Source organism: Hirundo rustica, chromosome 13 (assembly GCF_015227805.2).
Source record: "Hirundo rustica isolate bHirRus1 chromosome 13, bHirRus1.pri.v3, whole genome shotgun sequence".
In the NCBI taxonomy this organism is placed as follows: Eukaryota; Metazoa; Chordata; class Aves; order Passeriformes; family Hirundinidae; genus Hirundo; species Hirundo rustica.
In genome coordinates this window covers 13,091,747-13,117,210 of record NC_053462.1, presented here as the reverse complement: position 1 = coordinate 13,117,210, position 25,464 = coordinate 13,091,747, and the positions used below count along the sequence as shown (strand labels likewise).

At 48.3% G+C, this 25,464-nt stretch overlaps 1 protein-coding gene across 4 annotated transcripts in view; it reads right to left on the bottom strand.

The window, feature by feature from the left end:
- Nucleotides 1-4,289: 4,289 nt before the first annotated feature.
- NTRK3 (neurotrophic receptor tyrosine kinase 3) overlaps nucleotides 4,290-25,464 on the bottom strand; it is a 206,220-nt gene continuing 185,045 nt past the window's right edge. For 3 of the 4 annotated variants that reach the window (XM_058422339.1, XM_058422340.1, XM_040077026.1), the window contains 2 exons: nucleotides 7,706-7,864; nucleotides 4,290-4,842 (listed from right to left, as the gene is read on the bottom strand). In XM_058422339.1, coding sequence (XP_058278322.1) covers nucleotides 4,657-4,842; nucleotides 7,706-7,864 — 345 coding nt within the window. In that variant the 3' untranslated portion in view covers nucleotides 4,290-4,656. Of the gene's footprint in view, nucleotides 4,843-7,705; nucleotides 7,865-25,164; nucleotides 25,240-25,464 lie in introns of all 4 variants that reach the window. The other variant, XM_058422338.1, reaches the window with a different exon arrangement.

Sequence of the window (25,464 nt, the reverse complement as noted above, 5' to 3'; positions counted from 1 at the left end):
TGCCTCCTTTTTAAACCAGTATTTTCCCAGCTTCATAACTAACATTTCCTGGAGCTGCAGTACATTGCTATTTTCTTTTGTTTTTACTTCTACCCACTGTGCTACTTAAATTTCTACACCACACTCCCCAAATCTGTCTTGATTTCCCAACCCAAGACACTCAGTTGCTTTCTAAAACCAGTCTTTCTCTTTCCTTGGCTCTTTTATTCCTCCACATATTTTCTTACCTTGTTCCACCCACTCCTGGGGACAAGCAAACAGCTCAAAGCTAACGACGTCTCTCAAGCAAGCTTCTTTAAAGGCATTCCAATTTTCACATTTGTCTGGGCAGACAGTTCCCAGAGTCACTCATCTGCAGTTCAACACCCTGTAGACCCAAGGATAGGCAGTTCAGGTTTTTTCACCCCCCAAAATCCATGCACTGAGGGACATCTAAAAAGGCCAGATGGGCAAGTTTTGCAGGAGACAGGATGGACTTTCAGTCTGGCAGATCTCTGCATCTCTTCCCTTTGCTACATTTCAGCTTCTGTCTTGCAACCTGACAGACTGGGATGAAAGGAAAGATAATGGCAGGAGAAAACAAACCAGGTCACTGATGAGACCCTGAGGCTGGAGCCACATTCACTGCCTGCAGTTTGCAGCCCTGGCACAAAATCTCCACCTGTACCATGCACCAAAATAGCACCTTCACTTCCAAGAAAGCATCACTTCAGTGACACCCTTGGGTGACTCAGTTGGTGCAAACAAAATTAATCTTTAGGAAGCAGCATGCAGCTGGGACAGGGAAGACCCTCTGGCCCCTTCTCAGCTGTGCTCAGACTGGTGTTCCTTCCACCTCCCTTTCATAAGTCCCTCGAGAAAGCTGCAGAGGGAAGAGGCTGGGTGGTGGGAAGGTCTGCCTGGATGTGCTAGGAATTTGGCCTGGCTTGCCCCAGAGCTGGGTGACACATGTCGGTGCTCCCAGGCAGCAGGGATAGCTCTCTGCTCTGAGTAGAGGCAGGGCATAGGGAAGTATGTCTCTGAGAAATAAAGAAGCATGGACTCATTTTTCTTTGACTCCGAACACTCAGATGTTGATTCTCTGTGAGAGTTTCCCCTCTGTGAGATTTTCTTCCCCTCACACACAGCCCCATCACAGAGCCCCTCTTCCTACAGGGAAGATCACCAGTCCATGATGGGAAGCTCTCTTCTGCTCCTGGAAAGGTGCTTCTGGAAATGAGGTCCCAGGGTGTTCATCAGGAATGCAGCACAGCTGCTTTCCCTCTTCCCCTCCAAAACTGTCATGCCAAAAAGGGAAGCAGCAGTTTCTATCATGTCTTTGAACATAAAGCAATCTTCACCTTGCTCCCAACAAATCTCTATCCAACAATGACAGGCCAAGGGGGCCAGAGCAGCAACAGAGCAGATGTCACAGCACAGAAACGCAGCTTATCCAGCTCTTCTGAGCCACAATTAACTCTGACAAAAGGACCTTTCTCCAAGGCAGTCACTGCAAGTGGTGGGGCTAAAAGCAAAGCAGCCAGAGCCTGAGCATTGGTCTCAGCCACTTAGCATCTTCTGGGGACCCATAAACTCTCCTCAAAGGCCACCTAATCCTAAACATGAAGGGTCAAGGCTTGGCGTCACACAGCTCCTGAGCTCACCTCACTCTTGTGACAGTACAAAGAGGTGGTGAAAGGGACAGGGGGGTGGTGCTGGGGAGGAGGGGAAGGAGGAAAGAAGTGAGGAAGGGAGGATGTAGCTGCTGTGATGAGGGAATCTCATCAGCTGGGAACTAGTGTCTGTAGGTGACTTCATAGTGTAAAAGCCCACAACATTGGCCAAAAACGAAATGAGAGCATGGGAGTGAGAGAGAGGGGTGGACAAGATTGTGGCCTTGCACAACCTGGCACAGTGCCTGCAAGCCATAAGAGCAAGAAGCCACCTGGGATAAGAGACAGGCCGCCCCAGGAAAGGATTTTCATCTGGAGATGCTGGACAATTGACAGCCATTGCTTGTTCTCTCCCTGTGCTGAATCTCCAATCCTTTCAGCCAAAGCAGCCTGCACAAAAAAGGGAGCCAGGCTGGGGCCAGCAGGATTTTAACCAGTCTTTTCCCCTTTCAAAGTTGGACTTAGGTAGGCAGGATATCCTCTCCCAAAAGAGCAAGATCCTGCCATGGGGAAGTGGCATGGTGCAGAGTTCCTGTGTGGACTCCTGGTGCTGGCCCACACCCTTGTCTGTGACCATGCCATCGCTGGTGGTGCTGTGAGCCCCTGGTGCCTCTTCAGTGGAAGTGTGTGCAGGTCCCACTGGCAGGATTCTGTCCCACTAGCCCAGATCTCTCTAACAGGCAGAGGAAAGTTGTGTCCTTACTCCCACGTGGCTACTGCCACCCATCTTCTCCCGCCCCAGGCTCTCACTGCTCATTACACAAGCACAGAATAAACCCACAGCTGCTGCGGCCGCCACAATCCTCCTTTAGCGGTGTCCCCTGCCTCTGTCTGAAACCATCAGACAGGTCATGCCAGTGCCATGAGTGAGAGATATTGATTGTCACGAGACGTGGGGTATGGAGAGAGGATACAAGATCTTCCCTTCCAGTGCAAGCCATAACCAGTCACCTAGCTTCCCTTGCATCCTGGACATGAATACTACTCTGGCCATGGGGAGAGAGCCAAGATCCCTTCTCTGTCCCCTCTTCCCCCATCTGCATCGCCTTCCACAAGTGCCACATCCGAGCAGGCTATTTTTGTGCTGGCAGTTGTTGCCTTCTCAAAATTGCCTTGACAATGCCAGTGCCGCCCGTTCCCTGCCTCCTGAGAGCAGCTGCCAAGATGAGGTTCCCCCTCCTCCTCTATTATCCATACGAAAAAAAGGCCCAGAAAGGTTTTGCATTCCCAGCCCAGTCCGGACAGGCAGGATTCAGCATCTGACTGAGTGTTTGCCCAGGTCGGAGTTATTTTCCGCTCCGGGGAGATCGGCCGTAGTGAGGATGCTGCTGTCTCTCCCTCGCTGTCCCCAGCACCCCCCGTCGCTGCCTGTCAGGCCTCTCTCCTCATTGAGATGCAAGGCTGGCCGCCGTGGCCATCCTCTGAGCCGTCTGCTCCTGAAGGCACCTTCCCCTCCTTCCCCCCTCCTCCCGGGGCTGCCTGTGGAGCTATTCTTCAGCCTCTGCATTTCACAACAGCTCAAAGGCAGATGCATCAATCCTTTCAGGGGATGGGGACGTGAGGAGAATGGCAAGGGAGCGGCAGGCAGGTGTTGGTAGGTTCCCAGCCATCTCACGAGCCTGGTCCCCCTCCCTGTCCCCCGCTGGCTTGTGCCTGAGGCTTGGGCTGAGGCATGGGGCAGGAATGGGGAAGGGGACAGGATGGGGGGAAGAGCGCTGGGGTATGTGACCCCACAGACGCGCCCAGCAGGGCTGCAGGCGTGCTCCCAGCCGTCTGCGCCCTGCAGCCTTTCCCCCATGCGGAGAGCAAGGACCCAACCCCGCTCACTACAAGTTGACACCGGTGACCAATTTGTCCCCGGTGCAGACAGCTGAGGGCAGGGGAACAGCCCCACGGCCACTGAGAGGACAGGGGCGGGGAGGAGCGGGGCTGTTCCTCCCACGCCTGCGCTGGGCGCCCTGGGCGAGCAGCGCTCCTGTGCCACACACCGGGATGGGCTGGGGATGCTCGGGACCGGCTCCCCAGCATCTCCCCCTCGATTCCCAGGCGCAGCCACTTTGTTGCCGCTGCTCTCCCAGCGCTGGCAGCAGCCGGCGCGGGGCAGAGGAGGGCTGGGCAGGAGCCGGCAGCCTGCGGGAGGGCGGCTGCTTCCCGGGGTGTGATTTACCCGTAGGTGCCACAATCCTTCGACTGTGTGTTCGAAAGCCTTGAGTCTATACAGTTAAGAATCAGCAAATTAGAAAAATTGTCCTGAAATGTTGGAGGGAGGGGGGAAAAGGCAGGAAGGCAGGAAGGGATGAGGAGGGACTAAGAGGAAGGGGTTGGTGAAAGAGAGTTCATCCAGGGGCACTGCCCTGGCTTTGTGCCCATCACCTGCGGGCTGGCAAGGAGGGAGGGAGGCAAGGACGAAAAGGGAGGACTGATTCACACATTCAGTGCATATCATACAACCAGGGCAAGGCTTTCTTCCTGGGGCTCCTACCCAGGGTGGCATCGCTGCCATAGCCAGTCTAGAGCCCTGCCCAGCAGCCCGAACCATACTCACAGCAGGGTTACATTTCACTGCTTGATTGCTCGGGGGAAAGATACCTTCTCCTTTCTTTCTTCCTTTTTTTTTCTTTTTTTCTTTTTTTTTTCTTTTTAATTATATATATATATTTAAGTATTTTTTCTCCCTTTTTTGTTTCTTTCTTTTTTTTTTTTTTTTTTAATATAGTCTCACAATTTTCTGTAACAGCAGCTTCTTTCTGTATTGGTGTGGAAGTTATATATAGAGAGATATCTATAAATATATATAAGCCAAACTGCCTTACAGGTTGTTGTTCTGTGGGATTTTTGTTGGTTTGCTTTTTGTTTTGTTTTTGTTTTCAGTGTTGTATGTGTAGCAGGCACTTGAGTTTATATGAAGATGTTTGCTTGGGAGCTGAGGGGCAAAGGGCTTGGGAAAGGGAGAGGGAAGGAAGGACGAGAGGAAGGAGCAGGGACTTCCAACAAGTGGCCACTGCTAGCCAAGGATGTCCAGGTAGATTGGTGTGGCCTTGCCCAGGGCGTGGAGGATCTTGTAGATCTCCTTGATGTTGAGCCGTTGCTGAGGTTCCCTCTGCCAGCAGCCCAACATGATGTCGTAAACCTCCTTGGGGCAGACTCGGGGCCTTTCCAAAACTCGGCCTTGGGTAATGCACTCAATGACCTAAAAGAGAGAAAGAAAAGAAACACTGAACACCAGCTGGGCAGTTTATGGAGGATGTCCTGTCCCTGATACTGCTTGGCTGATGTGGCAGCATTCAGTGACTGGCAGCACTGAAAAGCCAAATCTCAGATCCGCACAACCTCAATGCTCACCTGTTCATTGCTAATGATAATTTTACTATGAAAAGTTGTCTCCAGCTGCAGTTTTTCAGATCCCAAAAAGCTCCCCTGTTTGACACCTACCTACCCCAATGCACTCTCCAAAGAGGAGGTCACAAGCAAATGAAATAGGTTTTAATTTATGATGTCAGTTTTTCCTGCTAAATGAAGAAGGAAAAAAAGTCTTAAAATCCCCAAAGTACAGTAATATTTTGAACAGCTGAAATTATATTTTTCTTGTCTGAAAACCAAGAGTCCTTTCCACTGCAAAGCCCAGGAGAGGTTTATAAGGAAGAGTTCAGAGCATCTTTTCCTACATACTTCTCCTCTTTCTGACATAGAAAAGCAACTAAAAAAAAAGAAAAAAAAAAAAGAAATTTCATGTCAAATCACATCTGTGAAGGAGAAAAAAAAAAAAAATTACAGTGTTATCACTCTGTTTTGGGTCAGATCAATGCTGCTAATGAGAAAAATACGAGGTCCTGGATAAGAGTAAAGTCTCCTCGGAGGGATGCTATTGGAAAGGACTCCCCTGAGGGTCTCTTTGTGTACTGTTTACTGGAGGAATGAATGAAAAGGAAAGGGAAATATGAGTTTCCAGAGAGCTGCTATTACTGCCTGGCCTCCTTGGCTGGGGTTGATGAGTCCCAGCATTGCGGCGTGCGAGCGGCCTGCCACGCTCTGCAGATAAACACCGGTCCCAAGCAGTGTGTTGAGGGAAGCCACCCAGCAAGAGGTGTTTGGAGTTTATCGTTTATGAATAGTAATGGTCCCACCACGCAGCTCAAGGGATACTTATCACCGTGCTGTTTGCATATAAATACAGAGGGGAGAGATTAGGACCCGCTGAAAGAAAGACACTGCATGAAGAGAAGCCTGCATTGCCACAGGGCTGCTGGCTGCTCACTGTGGGGAGGAGGTGAATTTGAGTCCCTGTCAAGACATCCTGGACATGCACAGGAGCCCTGTGCTGGGCTCTTCCTCTCCAGGGCAAAGGAAAGGCAAAGAGAGAAGTTAATGGGCTGACTGAGTGGTGTCCTGCCTTGTTCCTCTGCTCAAGGAGGTTTTCTACCAGCCTCGGAAAAACCTGCTGAAAATGCTCAGGGAGTATGAGGCCATGCAGGTGGCACAGGAAGGAGTGGACATCCCAGCCTTGCCAATGCCAAGACCCATCAGGAGTGATGCTAGGCCAGCCTAGTGCTTGCTCTTGTCCCAGTCCTGGCAGCCAGGAGCTTGGCACAGCCTCATTGACCTGTCCCTCCATGGGCTCTGCCTCTCCACAGGGCTCTGGCGCTGCATCTGGGCTGCCACAGCTCTGATGTCACACCATCCAGGAGCTGGTGAACGTGACAGTCCTCTGCAGCCACATGGGTTCTGCCCACCCCTCCACAAACTGTGAAAAATGAGACTGATGAGAGCTAATGTGGCTCCCTCTCACCAGGATACTGTGGTCAGCAGGCAGAAAGAAGTGGATATACCAACAGGTAAGGAAAGGATGATACTTTATCCCAGGGATGGCAGCAAACCAATACACCCGTAAGATTAAGGGCGGCTGTTTTCAGCCCTACTGCCCTGCAAAGGAAACTGAGGCAGAATACATGGTCAAGGCTGAGCTGTCACACTCCAGCGTGCCTATTGCCCATGTTCAATCTCCACATGCCCATTTGTGTGTGTTTGTATTTACCCTCACAGGGAAATGCAAGAGCAGCTCATTAAATAGCGTGACAAATAAGTTCTGTCTCTGTCGATTCCGTTGTTTGTGCCTCTAAAATGTTTGAGTGTGCTACTTTGGGAAATACAGTCAGGCCCCATTGAGCACACGAATGGCCAAGTATTAGAGCTGTAAAGCAACACCTTGGATTTGCCATCTCTGCAACTCACTTAATTAAGGGATCTGTATCCAGAAAGCAGAAAATGCACATTTTTCATTACAAAAGGTGAAATTTCTGAAATCCATTAGATACACAGTGGGATAAAAATGTTCAAGGTTCTCACATACTGCTATGTCAATGCATCTTTTTCCTCTTCTATAATACCTCCTGCTATTCCAAGCAAAAATCTTCCAATGCATTTCTGCTGATGTGCCTCAAACCTCAGCAGTGACACCCTGCTAATCCCAGCCAGCCTTCCCTCAACATTTTTACAGTGCAGCCCTATCCTGGTGGGCTGCAACTTTTGCTAGGCAAAGAAATAACAAGGGCAAACACGCTCCATGGGTTCCACCCTCAGTGATCTGGGGCAAACCATATTACAGATATCCCAATGGCAAAAACCCCAAGGAAATGTGCCTCATGCAATATATCAGGCTTAAAACAATTTCTCACAATCTGGAGAGCGCAGTAAGAGCTTTAGCTGCAAAAGGAGAAACCAGGGGAAATTCAAGGCACGACTTATATCCCAGCAGCAATTTGGGTATCCCCAGTTCTGGCAGCACCCCGAGAATTTATGAGATATGACAGATACGTCAGGAACTTAGCAGCAAGGGGCTGAGGATTAGCCAGTACATGACTTTGGCAGAGCTCTTTGATTCCTGCAGGCCTCAGTTTTCCCAGCTCTTAAACTGAGATAATGACATTATCCCATGGCTTTACCATGGGAGTGCCAAGGAGGGGACCATCCATGTATGAATTTCTTTCCTAACAACCTGGAAAGGAGAGACGGCAAAAAATACAGTTTTCAGCCGAGGTGTCTCATCACGGTTGTACCTCTGTATTTGAGAGCTGGAACCAGGGCTGCTTCCCATATGTGAAAATCTCCCAGAGGATCACCCCGAAGCTCCAGACATCACTCTCTGTTGTGAATTTCCTGTACATGATGCTCTCCGGAGGCATCCAGCGGATAGGCAGCATGGTGTGTCCTCCAACCTAGGGAACAAAGGCACGGGGAAATCTGAGCGGCGACGGTCCTGAGGAAGGGGTCAGAGAATTAGATCATGGAGTCAAGCTCGTGGCCCTATGCAGGACACTCCAATAATCACACCATGTGCCTGAAAGCATTGTCCAAACGCTCCCTGAGCTCTGCCAGGCTTGGAGCTGCATGCACTTCCCCATGGAGCCCGTTCCAGTGCCTGAGCACCCCACGCCAAGTCAGCCCTGAGAGGATGTGCACAAACTCAGGGCCTCCCTGCAAACCTGCAACAAGGAGCTGTTCCAAAAAGCTGGGCTGGCTCCTGCCTCTCATACCACTCATGGCTTTACCCACCAATCCCACCTGGTTAAAGAGGTGCATAGGGAGCGAAATGTATCAAGATAAATTACATCCACTCCACCCAAAATGGGCTGGTAAGGCAATCAAATGCAAAATGCCAAGAACATACTCCAGCCCCACAGTCTGGTGAACCTGGACACAGAGTAAGAGTGGCCAGCAAAGCATTTCAGTACATCAGTACTCCTAGGCACACACCAGAGATACAACATGAGGGCTGTCCCTCTTCAGAAAGGTTCTCCAAAAGCCATGCTCAGGCATCTGTGCATCACCTAATTGCATGAAAGGTCTTGTGCTCACAAAAATGTGCTACAGACCTTTTCAGAGTGTGCTTTCCATACATAAATGACTGCAGCACCACACTGCAAAAGTGGCCTGTAGGTAAAGAACAGGCTCTTACAGGCAGGGTTATGCCCATCACTTAATGCAGGAGGGAAAACCAGGCTCTTTGGAGAGTTTGGAACTGGAAGAGCCCACAGGTGTATAAAATACGGTATGTCAATCCAGGGAAAGGCACTTCCTCAGGTAAGAGTCAGCCCTTCTGTAAGGCACGTGAATCCAGCAGGTACAGAGGAGGCTTGCAGGATATGTGCAAACAGTTCCAAAGCAGATGGATTTACCTTTGGATTCACTAGAGATTCCCAGACAAGTTTTTCTGAGCGAGACAAGTTTTTTTCTGTTCTGTTCTTCTGCACAAGAAGCTCCATCTGTGGGGAAACAGCTAATTGCTACGACCAACCTGCTGGAAGCAGCAGGGCTACAAGTCTCCACACTCATTTCTGCTGAGGGTAAAGTGTCCGAGGCTTACCAGTGATGAGAAAAATGCTTTTGTGGAGCTGCTTGGAAGACTGCTTGTCTCATTAGGGGCACCAAAAAAAGCAGTGCTAATAACTTTGTAGCACTGCAGCTGAATCAAACAGGCAGAAATCTTCCTTGTCCTACGAAGGATGAGGGGAGAAGGTATTTGCTATCCAGGATTCCAGCGTGTGTGTGCTTATTCCAAGTAATGAGATTGCAAAAGAAATATTTTCTTCTGAGTTAGCACAACAAACATAAAGGTCTCCTCTGAGCTGCCAGTTTTTCCTCGGGTTTCTTTGACTGATTAAAGCAGAACTAGTGTGGGGAAGGGTCAGTACAGGGACACTGCAGTGCCTGGAAGCAAGAGGGAGGTGTGCTGGAACAGGGTGTGAAAGGGGTAGGATGCTCAGCTGGCTTTCTGCATGGAGGGGCTCAGATCTCTGTGGGGTTGACAGAATTTAGACTCAGGTTCGCAGTGTTGTACTCAAAGGGCTGCAGACCACCTCTTTCCCTTACTCTGAAACAGACCCTCCCTCCAAAAAGAGGATTTTTAAAAGTCTCAGGAAGATCTTTCTTCCCTGAATGCAGATGCCTGAAGATAAAAAGCTCATTGCAGCTCCACACCTCCTGTTTAGAGGCAGCTTGGCTGGCGTGTTCTCAGCTTGCTGCTCTGAACTCCCAAGAATGTTCTGCCATAATGGAAATGGAAATACGCTCTTCTTTGTTTGTTCCTTCGAAACCCTGGCTGCAAATTTAGCTCTTCCCTACATTCCCATCTTTTACAAGTTGCTTCCCCTTCTTGCAAAGGGCTCTGAGGAAACGTTACAAGCAGCACAGGACATACATCAAACTTGCTTGTTGCAAAAACCCTTTTGTCCTAATGCTTATTTTATTCTCCTTTAAGTAGCACTAACTCCTCAGTTTTCCAGCAATCTCAAAATGATTACCTGTAGAAAAGCTCTCTGCATTTGCAATATCCTGAATTTTGCAGGATCATTTGCAATTACAGATAGTCCAATGTACTGAGCACAGTTAAGTCCCTTTTGAACAGGTCTTAGAGCAGTTCAGAATGTGTGAACCCGGCCCTCAGCTTACACAGACAGTATCACAGCAGCACTGCTCACATGGGAAGGTCCTGATTTACACCACTCCAGGATCTGGCCCTGAAAGCAGAGCAGAGAAGCCAGTGCTGCCATCTCAGTTCTAATAAGCTAAAATAAAGTCAAGATCTTCGGTCTCCTCTAGACACACCCTGGTGAAGATCTGCCAGGAAAATGACATACACAGTCAAGAGCTGTCCCAAGGATGTGACAGCACAACCCTGGCTTAGCTCATAGGTTGAAGTTCAAGAACAGCCAAAGCATTCCTCCCAGCCATGTGAGACACAGCTTTTACTACAAATTAATGTGGTAATAACTAATAATCAAATTAATTTGGGGAAGAAAACTCAAACAAACAATGCCCAGAAATTTGTGGATCCCAAACCACGGCCCAGCTATGTTCAGAGATGAGAAGGTGTTCCTCGCAGAGGCATCCTTTGCATCTCCAACAGGGTGCCACATTTTTGAGAGCAAGGATTTAGCCTTGCATTTACCAGCCATAAGCAGAACAGGAATCAATTAAACTCTGCCATAAACCCACTCCAATGTCTAACCTAGCACATAAGGCTGACTATTATGCTTTAAGGGATTGCCTTTGACTATCCCTTACCATTTCCCTTGCAAACTGATTAGGACTAAAATTCCCATTTCACAGATGAGAAAACAGATGCAAGGAAGGCAGGGAAAGGCCCTGCTCTGAAGTTGTGCAGCAAGTGAACACCAAGTCCTCCTGCTCTGCAGTCAACCATACCCTGTTATTTGATGATGTAGCAAAATGATTTAGAGCCGAGCACAGAGGAATTGTGCTAGTGATGCCACAGGAAGCAGAGTGTGTCCAGGGTGACAGAAATCCTTTGCATAAAGTGTAGTGATTGTGAGCTGTGTTCTGCCACTGTAGACTGGCACGTGATTCCCACAGCTACATACTTGTTTTACAGGACCAGCCATTGCCAGAAGCATAAAAGCAAAATGATGCTATTAAATCAGGCTGAAAAATAAGGCGCTGTTTTCTTCTTTTGCAAAGCCAGCTTACAAGGCATATCCTTGGCTTTGGAAAGAATCATTATCATGCCTTTAGGGAGAAGGTGCAAGTTTATTTCAGCCTCTGCTTGCTCAGAGCTGGGTCTAGAAGGTTTCAGAAATAAGTGACCATGCAGGGCCGGTGTTTGTTAAGAGCTTGATGCTTCTGAGACTTCTCTAAAACAGTCATGTCATCTTCCCACACCATCTTCTCCATTTCTCTTGGGGGCTAGTGATGGGACAACCCTGCTAACGGGTAGGCTCACCTTCCCCAAGGGTAAAATGTCCTGAAACGGTGGCATTACAACATCTCTCCTGGAGACACTCCATAGCTTGGACAACGGCTCTGCTTGCAAGCAAATAAGACAAGTAAATCCTCTTCTGCTCCTCTCTTTAAATCCTATGATGCTGCCAAGCTTGCCCTTTCGCCTTATTATTTTAATGCTTCACAGGCCTGCAGACTGGCCTCTTTATCCCATTGCCATGGCTGTCTAGCTTTGTTTGACATTTTTAGCTAACTTTCTCTCCCTAGATCAACTCCCCATGCCCACACTGACACGTTATTCCCACTGCTCTGTTCTTTCCCTTCACAGTGCTATCCTGGTAATAAATAGAGCAATCAGTGCACATCCTCTGAGCAGCCAAAGTTTTCTTCCTCTCCATTTCAAGATCGCAGTATCACCTACTCGATTCCATCCCTTTCTAGCGGATGCTCCCAAGGGCATGACCTGATCCCCAGCCCCGTGTTTCTGATACTCCAGGGCACCTGGCCCCTGCTCTGAAGCCTCATTACACATCCAAGCCCATGGACTTGTAAAACAACCAGCCACTCCCTCTGAGCAGCTTATTGCTGGATTAGATATGAACCTCGGGGAGCTGGGGGAGGTTCATGAAAGGCCAGCATTAATGGCCATTAGGGAGAGAGATAATTACTTAATGCTAGTACAGCACTTTGAGGATGTAAAGCTATATAAGTGCTATGTACAAGTAGTACTATAAGGCTCGAGGTTTGTCTGCTACCAAGGAAAGCTGGTGTCTGGGGGAAAAGTTCTCCTTGTCCCAGCTTTCTGAATGACATCCAGCTGATTAGGAGAGGAAAAGATGACATGTTATCCCCCGGTGAGCCTGACAGTACAGCAGCAGGTAGTGGAGCAGCAGTGTTCAGCATAGACTGTAAAATAAATCCACAGTTTGGGCCACCAGCAGAGATAACCCGGAAATCAAAACCAGAGTAGGGCTGACAATTCATGCAAATTTGGGACTGGTGGGAATACAGATACCAGCATGTGAAAGGCAGCTTTTGGTGGGAAGCACTGCTTTTTCCCTTCCCAGTTCATATAGCAGCACCAGGTCTGTAGCCCAAAGCAGCATTCAAAGGGGAGATACTGAGCCATCTTTTCTTCACCCACAGCTGGAAGGCACCTCCATGGACCTCAGCTCAGAGTGGGATTTGGTCTCCAGCATACTCTTAGCCCATGTCTTATTTTTCTTTTTGTGCAGTTTCCTTTGCAATGTTGAAATAAAAAACAAAACAAAGAAACCCATACCCAAACAAAACAAAACAAAACAAAACAAAAAGCCTAACAACAACAACAAAACTGTGTGCTTTTGTTTTCCTTGGTCATTTGACGTTTGCTTTCCAAGGTCATTTGACACCCTTCCTCCTGCTTCTGGCACACTTGATGGAGCCTCTGCTCCTGCTCCTGCCTTGGGAAGATCACAAGAACCACTGTAGGCGTCTTTGTATTGTGCAGCATTATTTGAACTTCCCATTTCTGTGCAGGAAGCAGAGGCATTTGAGTTTGTGGAGAATCACATAGCAGTAGTGGAGACCTTGGCACCATTCCTCTCCAGGAAATTCCACTCAACACTCAATCGACTCAACCTAGTTGTAAGACACACATTCTCTGATAGCCATCTCTGTTCCTGCTGCTGTGGGTAGGGGTGACCTGGGATCTTCTTTCATTGCAGACCTGGATGCCATCCCAGGCTGGACCACACCAAATCATATGTCCTTTAGAACCCAGCACTGGGAGCTGGGTGATCCAGCCCTGAGCCTTCCCCCAGCAGCCAGCTGTAAGTCCCCATCAGGACATGCTGATTCCTGCTGCAGGCAGGATGTGTTGTTAATTCGGCAGCTCTGGACAGCCTCGTATGAATAAGAGCCACAGGTGGCTCTCAGGGTCATCTGAGAGGATGTAAGGACAAAAAAATAAAAAAAGGTAATGAAAGCAGGAAGGAGGAAAAGCTGCTCTGTTTGGCTAAGTTGAGCTCTTGGAGAACAACAAACAAAACTGCTGTAGCTTTTACCCTTGTGAGTCAATGTTTGTCAGTTCAGGTTGGGGCACAAGGAGATGACTTCTCAGGGTGATGCAAAGAGCAGCACATGCTCCTGGCTGGGGATCCAGGAGGAGACACTCCTTCCTTGCCTTCAGCCTGGATCCAGATACAGGGAGAGATTTTTCAGATGTGCCAGTATTTTGCTTCTGTGAGTCCTGACAGATTCCTGGGCACCTTTTACAAAGCAGAGGGATTAACTCTGACATGCCAGACAGAGCTGAGCTTTCTTGCACCTTAGCTGTCCTCACTTCGTAGTTTCAACTGTCGCCTTAGTGGGCTCTTAAGTACCCAAGTAGTTTAGATCAGAGGTCGCTGAATTTAACTGCAAATTATAACTGGATGTGATTCCCAAGTGCTTTATCTGTAATTTCCTTTCAGCTTATCCAGGAAGAAAGGTCCTAGCTGTATCTAAGACTGCACCATTGCCAGAATTACCCTGGCCTCCAAAACTCCCCAAGGTGTTCTCCTGATGGAAAGGCATCGTGAGTAAGGGCTGCACCAGCCCAGGGGCTGAGCCTGTTCTAAGTGATTCAAAAGCCATCACAGCCCTGTCCTTGCCTTCACCTCTTGTACCTTTGCAGTCACTGCTGTCATAGACAGTGCTGAACATGAGATTGAACAGTCAGTAAACAACAAAAAGCCTCCATCAAACTTTTCAACTTACTTGACTGAGTTCTCGCCATGCTCCTCTCTCTGGGAAGAGCAGGTGTGATCCTCTCACAATTCTCACTGGCTACACCAACCATCTTCATTGCAACAAAAGCCTGGCTGCCTGCCTCCCTTCATGCCAGCAACCAAACACATCTCACAGCAGTTTTCTGGGGGTTTTTGGGATTTACAGAGCACACAAAGAAACCTGGAGCTGTTTCTCCTACTTGCGTGGAGCTGTGCTGGGTGTCCCTGTCTGCCCAAGGACGGGGGCATACTGGCTGTCTGCTGCTACAGGCAAGAAGATTGGATTTATCCAGAGAGAACATGGGAAAAGGAACCAAATGTCCCTGCCATGAGGTGATGTAAGGAGCCAGATGGACTTGTTCAGGAGCAGGAAACACTGACCAGGCAGGGTTAATGTGAAACCGAGAAAGGGGTGAGAGCTTCCTGCTGTCAGTAGGACTGTTTGGCAGGGGACTGTTTGTTCCCCCTAGATGCACATACTCTGTTTAAACATGAGTCTAAAAATAAAACCTGCCATTGACATTGTTTTTCCTTACTTCATTTAACAATCTAGTTGCTTTATGACCTGTAATTCTGAATCACGTTGAATCAAGCGGTGTAATTTGCAAACAGGGCCAGCGGCCTTTCCCCCCTCCTACCCCTCATCTCTGCTCCACTGAGTGTGTTTTAATCCCACGGTTTTCAGCATTCCTAATGAGCCATTAACAAGCTGCCAATTACTTATGCAAATGAGGAAGGGCAGGCATGGAGGGGTGGCTGTAGCTAGAGGTAAATTCTTCTACCTCACAACGGTCTGAGATAAATCACTGCTGCTCTAAGAGCTGCCTGTGCCCAAGAGTCCTCTCAGCCATATTATCTACTGTCTAAAAATGCCAGAGGTAATGCAGAGGATGGTTAAGACAAGGGAAACAGAGGAGAAATTGCACATATATTTTTAATTATGTTTGCCAATAATCTTCTTGGTGTGTACCTTACTACAACTCACTCTTCACCTTTTCTTCCCAAAACTCAAAGCAGCTTGGAAACTCACTGCTTGGAAACAGCTACACAATCAGCCTGCAGGGGAATGACCAGTTCCACATTCATCTGAGTAAAAGCTCCTGAAGCCACATTCTCCAACACCAGAATACAAACTGAGCAACTCCACTCATGCCTTATTCATCTGGGGGGTTGTGGGAGCAGAGGACCTGTAGTTTGTAAAACATGTAGTAAAGAGGTCAACGAGGGCACCACCAGCTCCTAGCAGGTCCTAAAATAAACCCTTGTCCTAAAGGTTGTTGCCAGACCCTTCCTGGGTGGAGGAGAAGTGTCCAACCTGATTCCCTGAGCTGCCTACTGAGAGCTGCTCGTGGCCCAGAATGACCCAGCCCCACACTAGGAACTCAGAGGGCAAAGTGGAGGTGCTGGGGAAGGATCCTCTGGTCAGCTTCCCAGGAGACCCTGGAGTTCCCTGTGCAGCTGTGGGTGGGCACTGGGCAGCTGGGGATCCCTGTGTGCAGGTGGTGGCCTCTGAAGTCCTCTGCATCACAAGCACAGTGTGATGGGCACAAGTCACAGCCAGTCAAAAGCTACCTGTCTCATGGTCACTGCTCAGGTAACAGCAGAGGCTGGGAATGCCACTGAATCCAATCAAACTGCAGCCTCAGACAGTTTGTCAGGCACCTTACAGATTTACCAGTTGTTTCCACAAGGCTGGAGGACACTTCCATCAGAACACTTCGTTAGGACAGGACTGCTGAGAGACATGTAATACCCGTGAGATAATGCAGCTCTCTGCTGGTTCCAGCTTTAAAGGGGATCTGGAGTCTGCAAAGACTGCTTGTGCCAACAGAAATTGTCCATGAATGATCTGCATTATCATTTTTCTGGTAATGCTACACAAAGCATTTAATAGCTCGAAGGCTAATCAGATAGAAGTTAAATTAAACCGTCATGATGCAAGAAACACATCCATCAGGATTCTGTTCTTTTGGCGATGCAGAGAATGAAAATTAACCCAGCTTCTGGCTTTGGGAAGGAGGAAAAATATTTGCCCAATAAATCTTAACCTGGTGGTATAAAAGCCAAGTCTGAAAATGGCCTGAGAAATGTAGCTTAGGAAATAGCAGCAATAAAGAACCTGCATGTGTGATCACTCCATGCTGAAATGCTTTCAGATGGGCTTCTCATCACCTCCCCTTCCAGAGTGTCTCTCTGTCCTGCCAGTGCCTCCCCTCTGGGTCACCCCAACACTCATTTTTGTCTGCAGCCAAAGCCTTTCCTGACTGAGGACTACACAAGATGTAGATAAGGCTCCATTACTTCTGGATACTAGATAATCAGTTCAACTGCCTTAGCATTAATCATGATAATATTCAAAATTCATTAGGCTAGATTGTTTGTAAATCTATTTCTTGTTAATGTCAGATTCACTGAGCATCGGCCTGGCAGCATACAGACAGAAAACTGATACAAGCCAGGGCATGCCACCTCTCTATGGAAGCATTCCCTTTTTTTATGTGTAGCTAGACCGTGATGTGGCAGCTCCTGCCCAGTTTGTGTTTTGTGAATCTTGTCAAGAGCAAAAAAGAGCACCATGAGAGACCATGCTGCCAGTTTGTTGAGCAAGGGACAGCTACAAAAATATATAGCATATATATTATACAGTTAATAATATATACAACATATACTGTGGAGCTTTTAAGGGGGAAGGCTAGACACTCGGATCTGCACCCACAAATCTTGATGATTTTGTATCTAATACCTGGAAAAACAACCCAGAAACTTCTATGTACAAGCATGGTATGGAGGTACAAAAATTGAAAGTATTTTATAAATTAAAAACTGTTCCTTGCTTTCCTGAAAACTTACAGCACTCTAGATAAAACATGGGGCTTTACAGCTTTACCAAGATGAAAATCTTTCAGGAATAAAATAGCTGGATCATTTCTTATAGCCAGTTTCTTGTACAGGTTGAGGATTCTTCCAAACAGCGCACTTCCTAGCAGTCTATTTGGCCCGTTTAAGCATTTTGGGTATTGCTGCTTTCCTTCAGGTGTGGGCTCTCACCCTCCAGTTGAACAGTGGTTTCTCAGCAGGGAAACATCACAGAAATATAGACCAACATCAGAAGATTCATAGGCTTTCTCTCCTAATGAAGGCAGTGCAGGCACAGATGGCATCTCAGATAAACACGCTGAAAGCCGTGTTAGAATAAAGAGCTCATCATCGGAGGCTGCAGTGTCACACCTACTAATGATGTGATTAAACTCATCTGTGCCAGTGGGAAAGCTGTGCCAACTCTGGCACTGCTGAATGGAACGCTGCATTTCGCAGCAGGGCAAACCCCAACCTGCACCCTCACCCTCCATCACTCAGAACACTGTAGAGACATACTGGGGATAGTGATGTTCATGGCTAAACTTCCTGAGACCTAAACTAGCGGAAGTTGCCATGGTCACCTCCTTTCTGTGCCTGCCTCAAGCATCCCTGTCCAAAGCTGGTGTGGCAAGCAGGGGAGAGGCTGCAGATGGTGACAACAGCCGAAAAGGAACAAGCACAGGAGAGGACAGTGACATCATCTGTCTGAGCCTTGCTGTCATGGGGGAGCAGCAGTGGCACCAGGAAGGAGAAGAAATAAAACCAGTGATAGCCAAAATGGTGACGTGCAGATGGTGAGGCTGGGGTTGGGCTGCAGGATTTGGCTGGAAAACAAGATAAATTTTAAAAATTTGAAGGAATCAAGCTTTGCATTCTCTTCTCTGTTTTTCCAGCTAAGACTTTCTGTGCATTGAAGTTCCCTCCATTCTCTATCAAGTTGTCCGGATGCCCTTGAGTAGGACAGAGCTGCTGCAGTCCCATGCATTTCAAACACTGTGTTAAAATTCTTCCTCTCTACTTTATTTAGCCAGGAGTGTAAATAAATAAGCAAACCCACAAACACAAGAACCTGGTTCCCAGATGCCTTTACAGCCCTTGAGCACTAAGTGGCCATCACAGATATCACCAATTGCCTTCGGCTACCCTTCCTGCAGCCAGCCAGAGCCTCCACCCCAACCTGCCCCTCTGGGGCCATTGCACAAACCCAGCATTGGGTAGGACACATCTGATTGGCTTTGCCCTAATATAGGACTGCTCCAAGATAGTCAGCTCTCCAAACAGGCCAGTTTTCCTAGAAGAGTCTCTAGCCACCATCTCTCCATTAGGGTTAGCCACAAGCGGAAGGACAGAAGGAGAAAGTGAGTCTGAAAAACCGCTAATGTTCTGCAGTGTCAGAAAGGATGAATGACCCCTGCAGACATATGCTGAGCAGACAGGACAGCCCTCAATTATGTCACTGCTGGAGCATTTACTCCGAGGATAAACGTGACTACAGATGCTGGGCATAAAGCCATGGCTGCTTTTGCTCCCCTGGCTAAGGCACTCTAGACCAGGAGCGTTAGGGGTGTGTGTGCACCGTGCCCCTGCAATGACACACATGTGCCTAGGAAAACGTTTTTCAGGGGGAGAGTAGACCTGAAAAAAAACCCCATTAAATTTCCTTCTTCTCCCTTTCCTTTGTGAGAGCAGGCCCTAAAGGATTTGCTAAGATATTGATGGGTGCCAATCCATATATCCCAGTGAACAACGCACAGCCTCCCTCAGGAAATCACAAACGAATCTTGCCTACACGATGGAAATTTCCTACTTGCCACACTGATTTTCCCCACTCTCATCCTCACTGCATTATCCCTGTGCTAACTTCTATATACTTCTTTCAACACTTTCTAACCTTCAAGCTCACAACTTTGTAAATATTTGCAGGTAGCACATCTCCCCACTCTGGTCACTCTTTAGACCAATTATTTACATACAGCCCCTTCTGTCCTCATTAATCAATGGCTTCACACTCTCCTTGTTTCTGCCTCATCTCTTCAGAAGCTCTTGACTGTATGGATGCTCTTTGTGGGGCTGAATTGAGGACATGTGACTGTGTAATAAAAGAGCATTTAAACTAAAGATTGCTGTAGAGACACACATTTTGCTCTTTAACTTGGGTTCTTTACATGGAGGGCTTCAGAATAGCATTTGTTTCACTGGTTCACTGAAAGCCAGAAATTCTAGGGAGTTGCCACCAAAAAGAGACTGTGCTTGGCTTGAAGAGGACATGTTTTATAAAGACAAAATGCAATGTGGCCTGGGGCGGGTACAATCTCACTTTACAGCACTGCTTGCTGTATATTGATTGAATGGGCTTGGTGCTTTATTAGCTATTCAAGAGGTGCAATGAGCTGCCACTGGAATTTGTGCTAGATAGTCAAAGGCATTTGTCATTCTTCCAAATGCTCTGGGAGTAGGTATTTGATTTGGGTGCACATGGGAAATGGAGGAGAGAAATCTGGAGCAAGAGGCATTGTCCTGATCCTGCATGGCTCTGCGGACACCATCCCACAGGATGGTCAGGGAACATGGACAGGGTCTCTGGCTCAGCAGAGTCCTTCACCACTGGCAAAGCTGTCCCTTGTGACGCTTGAAGACCAAAAGCCTTTTTCCTTTCAGCTGCCTGGTACACGGAGCTCCCTCACAGCCCTCCTTTCTGTTTTGGCTTTCCTGCATTTCCTAGACAAACTGTTCTGGGTTTTTTTTCTCCCTTTCTCTGACAGGTACAGGTGGCCTTGCTACCCTCTCATTGCACCTCCCCCAGCTTAAATTTTAAACTATTTAACAGCTTTAAATGCACCTAATGAGGCTTCAACCGGCACTTTGCTGCCATCCCTCTGCTTCACTGGCACCAGGAAGAAGAGAGGTTTGGAAGCCTATCGCGGACTTCCCTGCGTTGGAGGTCTAATTACACAGTAACTGGTGACCTCGTAAGTACAGGGTAATCTGCTGTGTAATACCAGGGTAAATGATTCCAGCACTCCTGTCTTTTCCACTGCAGCCTTCCGCAGAGATGGAAATGCAGCCAGTTAAATGGTAATTAATCTTTGAACCATCTGACACTCACCCCAGGCGGTGAGGAATAACCGGCAGAAGCCCACTGGCTTTGTGCAGGACAAGGCACTCCCACTGCTCCGGGAGTGTCCAGTGTCACCTGGCTAGAGCAGGTCACCTGGCCTCTCTGGGAGCCAGCTGCCAGGGACACTGGGAATGGGCTGCTTTCTTTGAGCTGGATGCAGCTGTCTCCTGCCTGTTAGTCAGCAATTATTTGGAGAGACAAATCCAGAATCATCTGCAGGAGGAAGGGGCACCAGGGGCGTGTGGATGCCTGAGGGGGGCAGGCACCTGTGCTGTCAGTGGAAGCACGATGGGGACAGAGGTTCCGAGCAGCTCAGCCATGATGGGGATGAGCTGCCTGCAGCACTTCCTCACCCTCACTGCAAGGGAGGTGGGTGGGAACAGCACCAACACTTTCCTCTGAAACCATCCCAACCAGCCAGGCACAGACCCAGGCACTCACACTGCAAAACTCCAGGAAAATCAGCCAAGAGATCCATTTTCTCCCTCCCCACCGTGAGATGCATTTCATTCCCTTCCATGCTAACAGCCTGCTGCCCTGGGGCTGGGGGCTGTCTGTCTGACCCCTGCTACCTTCATGGCAACAAAATAAATTTGCATGCATTTCAGGCCCACTGACATCATTCCCTCTGAAGACCTGCAGTTTTTTATGGTAAGCACAGTAATGATTTTCAGATTATAGACTAATAAAATATTTTAATTTGTTCAGCACATTTAGGTGGGCACTAAATGATTATTATGACATTTAAATAGTGCTTAAAAAAAAAAAAAAAAAAAAAAAAGGAGAGTGAGAGGGTCTGCTTGAATTTCTTTTCCAAACATGAGCACTGAAATAGAAACTTAAAATCCCACACGTGGGTACCAAGATCACCTCTGATACCTCCCTTCCGTGCCAGTTTCACTTGAATACCTGCCAAGTTAAATAAGTAAACATGGGATTGCAGTGTCCTAGTTCCTAACCTGGTTTTGGCGAAGGAGCCCTCCTCCTTAGTCACTCTGGCCATGCTGTGCAGCAATGGCCTGAGCTGAGCACCACCTCTATGTGCCATCGGGTCACAGCTGGGCTGGGCCATCACACCTGATGGGTCACACAGAGCTCTTACACTTGAGCCAGTACTCATCAATTTCTCTCCTCTGTCCATTCATTGTGTATAAAGATGAACCAACTGGACAAACCATGGGTTTAGAGCACCCCGTCATTTTCATGGCATGCAATGTACTCTGCAGACTGCTGCACCAGCCACCTTCCTCTGCCTGGGTAGCACTAGCATGGTGTGGAGTCAGTCAGACTGCACTGGATCACGCAGGGGCATTTTGGAGGGGGAAAGGTGCCCTTGAAGCACCATGGGTTGGTATGGCCAATAGTTCTGGAACTCCTTTCCTAATCTGCAAAACAGGACAATGAATCTACCCTTGGAAGTGTTCAAGACCAGGCTGGATGAGGCTTTGAGCAACCTGGTCCAGTCGAAGGTGTCCCTGCCCACGGCAGGGGAGAGGGACAAGATGTCTCTAATGTCCCTTTCAATCTAAACAATTCCATGATTCTTCGAACGCACTGACTTCTCAAAAATACTGCGCAGGTAATGGCTTGTACAGTAAAGCTATAAATGGCAGGGAAAAGCCTGTCAGCAAAAGGAACAAATAAAAAATAGCCAAATGTTTAGCTCAGCATTAGTTATACCTGGCAAGAGAGACAGAGGATTACACTATGAACATGATGGTGAAGAATAGCAAAAAGGTTCCTTTGTTCCGTGACTACTTCTGCCTTGTTGCTCACCTGGATCGCTCAGGCTTAATGGCAGGTGATTACATGAAGTCTGTTCTACAAGGCAGGGGCAGGAGTGAGCTCAACCCCCCCCATTTTCATTACCTGACCTTGCACGTTCTCTTTCGCTACCTCAGCATTTTTTTGTGGTGAGGACTTCTGGGTGGTTATTTTAATAAAACTGTGTTAAATTTCTTGCTTCAATGCCAGGTGCCTGCTGTTTAACAAATGGGCCATGACTAAGCACAGACTGGAAATCAGGGGCAGCTACAATTTGAAGCCATGAGATTCTGGGACTGTCTTCTTCCCCTTAGGAGCACATTTGACAGTGGTGCTTGATTATGAAAAGCATAAATCTGATGTGATTGATGCAACAGGGGATTGGATTTGATGATCCAGGGAATCCCTTCCTGATCTCTTTGCTCCTAATGAAGTAATTTTTCAAAGGAGTTTTTAAGGGTGTGGTGGGGATGCAGTGCCCTGCAGATGGCAAATGGTGGTGAAGTGTGAAGGTACCTGATGATGGTTAGTGGGCATCCACCCCCAGATATAACCAGTTCTCATCAACAAGAGGGTGGAGCAGTTCTCTTTCCTGGTTCTACCAATCTCGAGCAAACCAAGCAGGGGTGGGTGCAAGGATCCTACCTGCTTCCCTCTTTTCATTTTCCAGCCACTGAGGACTCACAGAATTCACTCCCTGTGAACCAATACCTCAAACATCTTAGCTCACAGACTCTCAACATATTCCTAAGGTACTTACCTCTTTCTCAACACTGTAATGATTCCCTCCCTTGCAATCTTATTTTCACATGAGTCTCCTTGCTGAGCACGAGCAGTGATCGCTCTTTAACAACAGCAAACTGAGGCACAGGAGAACCAATGGAATTTCCTATGGTGGCAAAGGACATCAGTAGCAGGGAAGGGACCTGCAGCACAGTCCAAATCTGGGATCTCACTGCTGGACTCTTCTCCCTGCACCTGGCTCTGCTCTCCCTTTCAAAACAGCCATAGCAGAGCACACAGCAGTTTTCAGTCCAAGCATTTACCGGTCTGAGATTCCCATGCTTTGTCAAGCCCTGAGGGCTGAGCTTGTGGATTTTGAATGTACAGGGCAAGGATTTTCCAGAAGTGATGCCCATGGAAAGTGATAATGTTCTTTTTTTTTCCCCTGAGTAGTTTTAATTCTTTAATTCCTACTTTCTAAAAAGATAAAATGTTGTGATTTCTGTGGAATCAAATGGCGCAGGATAAGATAAAGGAGTTTATTAATTAACAAGCTTTTAGAGCTGGGGAAAAAATAATAATAAAAAACAACAGGGTGGTAGATAATAGCTATGAATACTGCCCCAGCATCACCTGCCATGACACTGTAGCCGAGCGGAGGCTGTCAGGTTAGTGCTGGGCATGGCATTCTGATAGCAGATAAAAATGATAAATGAGAGGGTAAGGCTTTCTCTCTCCAAAATGTGGTTATTCACAGATGTGCTACGTTTCTCCAGGGCCTGATCCTGCAAGTAATGCCAGGTGTAGCACTTCTGTGCTCCTCTGGCTTCCCCAGGGATTTCTTGGAGCAGTGAGTGCTAGGCCCAGTGGCAAGTGGTTGCAAGATCAGATTCACAGTGTGCCAAGCATTTTGAATGAAAAGAGCTATAAAGAAGTCACATATTATTATGTCACATTGCAAAGGTCAACCCCAGTATCTGTTCTGTCATAAGGACATGATTCAAAGGCAACAAAATAGTGTCAGGGCACAGGGGAAAACAATTTTTTTAAAACTACCTTCAGGGCCAAGGATACAAAATTACATCAGTGCTTAGAACTAAATTCCCATCCACACCCCACAATTCAATTTTGGCTCAGAAAGGCACAAGCGTAACAAAATCACCTTTCAGTGGCAAATCTTATCTGCTGACATATCCCCTGCAAAATCAGCAATATCTAAACTCACACTCCCATTTGGTTCTGGCAACAGTCAGGAAGCGCCGGAGCCTTGCTCTGTCACGGACGCGGGGAAGGATTTGCAAGATCCACTCATCTGCTGAGGGCGTTCCCAGGGCAGGAGGAGTGGACCTGACACACGGTGTGGGACAGCTCACCCTGCATCGCCTGGCCAGGAGCAAACAGCTCCCTCTCAGTGCCACAGGGAGGCTGGGATAACTGGACCAAGCTGATTTGTCCCAGCAATTCCTACTTTGCAAATATTTATGCCCATCTCTGGGACTGCTAGCACGGGGAAGCTGTTGGGAAATAGGGTGTGGAAGCCATCACTTTCCTGCCTTAAACTATGAGGGATCATAACTGCTCTGTGCAGTGCCTCAGGGTGGATTAGCTCCATCCACTTCCAAAACGGGCTCAAGAAAAGACTCCCTAACTTTCTGGATGGACAGCATTTCCTTGCGTGCCAGCAGAAAAATCCCACAGGACAACCAAGTTGGATGTTTGCTGCTCTCCCAGGCTCCTGCAGCTCAGCCTCAGCAGCCCTGCATCTTCCTGGAGGAGGCTTGTGACAGCTGGGCACACTGAGCTGAGGATCCTGCAGTGAGCACCGTGGGATGCTGGCTTTGTCCTGTGGGAGGGAGGGCAGAGTGAACAGAGGTGTCACCAACCCTCAGTGGGTTCACAGAGTCCACGTGGCTCCCATCAGCCACACCCTTGGCAGAACCAAACTCCTCTGCTCTGTCAGAGCTTCAGACTCACAGCAACCCCTCACTGCCTCTCCTCTGGCCAAGGGATGGGAGCAGCAGTGGGAAGTGTTGGGCGACATCCACTCAGTGACAGCTGCAGACACCCTGTCAGACACTCAGAGTGTGTCCAGAGCAGCACACAAAAGGTGTCAGGGCTGGCATGTGACAATCCAACCGCCCAAATGGTCTGGCCCATGCCAGTTTGACTGTCCAAGCAGCTCTTGAGAGGACAACACAGGTCAGGGAGTAGTGCAAATGCCACCCTGCTGGGAGGCACGGGGTAGTTTATCTGCACAGAGACAAACCATGCTGTACTTGCTGCCAACACTGTCCACTAGTGCAGACACAGCCTGGACACCCACAGAGGAAGGTGGCACTGAGGACTTCTGCATTCATCCTGTGTTACCTCACCACTCAGAGAAGCCCCAGAGAGTGGCTACGGTAGAAACGTGTGCAGTTCCCATCACAGACAAGAGCCCCTTCGCTGCCAAACGCACAAGACCCGACCTATTCCCAAATCCACGCAACCCCAGGAGTCGTTTCATGCCCAAGCAGCACCAGTCCCCCGCTTCCAGCTGCCCCAGGGTTCGGGATCCACTCACTGTTGCAGCTGCCGACGGTGCCAGTCTCTGTCGCTGCCACGCTGCGCTGAGCTGGCCCTTCAGACGCGGCCCTTCCTGACAGTGAATGGGTGAAAACAAGGGAAGGAGACAAACAAAAGAGAAGGGAAGGGTGAGAGAGGGAGGGAGGGATGGGGGGGATGAAGCAAGGGGACAAGAAGGGAAAGGGTGTGTCTTTAACTGAACCAAAAGTCTTTCTCTGGCTGCAACATCCCAACACTACACAACCTTAGCTGTGAGGGCATGGCACAGGTGGGACCCTGTGACCACCACCTCAAACCC